The sequence below is a fragment of the Malurus melanocephalus genome, unplaced genomic scaffold (assembly GCF_030028575.1).
Source record: "Malurus melanocephalus ecotype Western Australia unplaced genomic scaffold, MMel_1.1 scaffold_3746, whole genome shotgun sequence".
In the NCBI taxonomy this organism is placed as follows: domain Eukaryota; kingdom Metazoa; phylum Chordata; class Aves; order Passeriformes; family Maluridae; genus Malurus; species Malurus melanocephalus.
This window is the reverse complement of record NW_026626978.1, coordinates 1-1,288: the sequence shown is the minus strand read 5'-3', so window position 1 is coordinate 1,288 and position 1,288 is coordinate 1. Positions and strand designations below refer to the sequence as shown.

Here is a 1,288-nt window from a genome sequence, read left to right as displayed (position 1 = left end):
CAGGGTCCCCTGCGGCCGCTCTGTCCCCTCGTCCCCAACAACGTCAACACCATGGCGGCCGCGGCGCTGGCAGCGCCACAGCTGGGCTTCGACGGGGTCACCGCCTGCCTGGTGGCAGATCCAAGGTGGGGACATTGTCACCTCTCTGTCACCTGTGTCACCTTCTGTGTCATCTGTGTCACCCTGAGTGTCACCTGTGTCACCATTGTATGCCCCTTGTGTCATCCTCAATGTCACCTCTCTGTGTCACCCCCCGGTGTCACCGCCTGCCTGGTGGCCGACCCCAGGTGGGGACATTTGTGTCACCTGTGTCACCTCTGTGTCATCTGTGTCATCCTCAATGTCACCCCCACGGTGTCACCGCCTGCCTGGTGGCAGATCCCAGGTGGGGACATTGTCACCTGTGTCACCCTGTCACCCTGAGTGTCACCCTGTGTGTCACCTGTGTCACCTCTGTGTCATCCCGAGTGTCCCCTCTGTGTCACCTCCCCTGTGTCACCCCCACGGTGTCACCGCCTGCCTGGTGGCAGACCCAAGGTGGGGACATTGTCACCTGTGTCACCCTGAGTGTCACCTGTGTCACCCCCCTGTGTTATCCTCAATGTCACCCCCCAGTGTCACATCCCAATGTCACCCCCACGGTGTCACCGCCTGCCTGGTGGCGGACCCCAGGTGGGGACATTTGTCACCTCTGTCACCTGTGTCACCTCCTGTGTCATCTGTGTCACCTGTGTCATCTCCTCAATGTCACCTCCCTGTGTCACCACCCGGTGTCACCGCCTGCCTGGTGGCAGATCCAAGGTGGGGACATTGTCACCTGTGTCACCCTGAGTGTCACCTGTGTCATCTGTGTCACCTTCTGTGTCATCTGTGTCATCCTCAATGTCACCCCCACAGTGTCACCGCCTGCCTGGTGGCGGATCCCAGGTGGGGACAGCTGTGTCACCTTTGTCACCTTCTGTGTCACCTGTGTCACCCCCCTGTGTCATCCTCAATGTCACCTCCCTGTGTCACTTCTCTGTGTCACCTCCTGTGTCACCCCCTGTGTTACCTTTGTCACCTGTGTCACCTCCCCGGTGTCACCGCCTGCCTGGTGGCAGATCCAAGGTGGGGACATTTGTGTCATCTGTGTCACCCTGAGTGTCACCTGTGTCATCTGTGTCACCTCTCTGTGTCACCCCCACGGTGTCACCGCCTGCCTGGTGGCCGACCCCAGGTGGGGACATTTGTGTCACCTGTGTCACCTTCTGTGTCACCTGTGTCACCTGTGTGACCCTAAGTGTCACCG

At 59.9% G+C, this 1,288-nt stretch overlaps 1 protein-coding gene across 1 annotated transcript in view; it reads left to right on the top strand.

Moving 5' to 3' along the window:
* Nucleotides 1-207, top strand: part of ASPDH (aspartate dehydrogenase domain containing) — a gene marked incomplete at both ends in the record, with an annotated part of 3,644 nt that extends 3,437 nt beyond the window's left edge. Inside the window, one exon of the mRNA XM_057389157.1 lies at nt 4-207. Coding sequence (XP_057245140.1) covers nt 4-207 — 204 coding nt within the window. The remainder of the gene's footprint in view (nt 1-3) is intronic.
* Nucleotides 208-1,288: the final 1,081 nt, after the last annotated feature.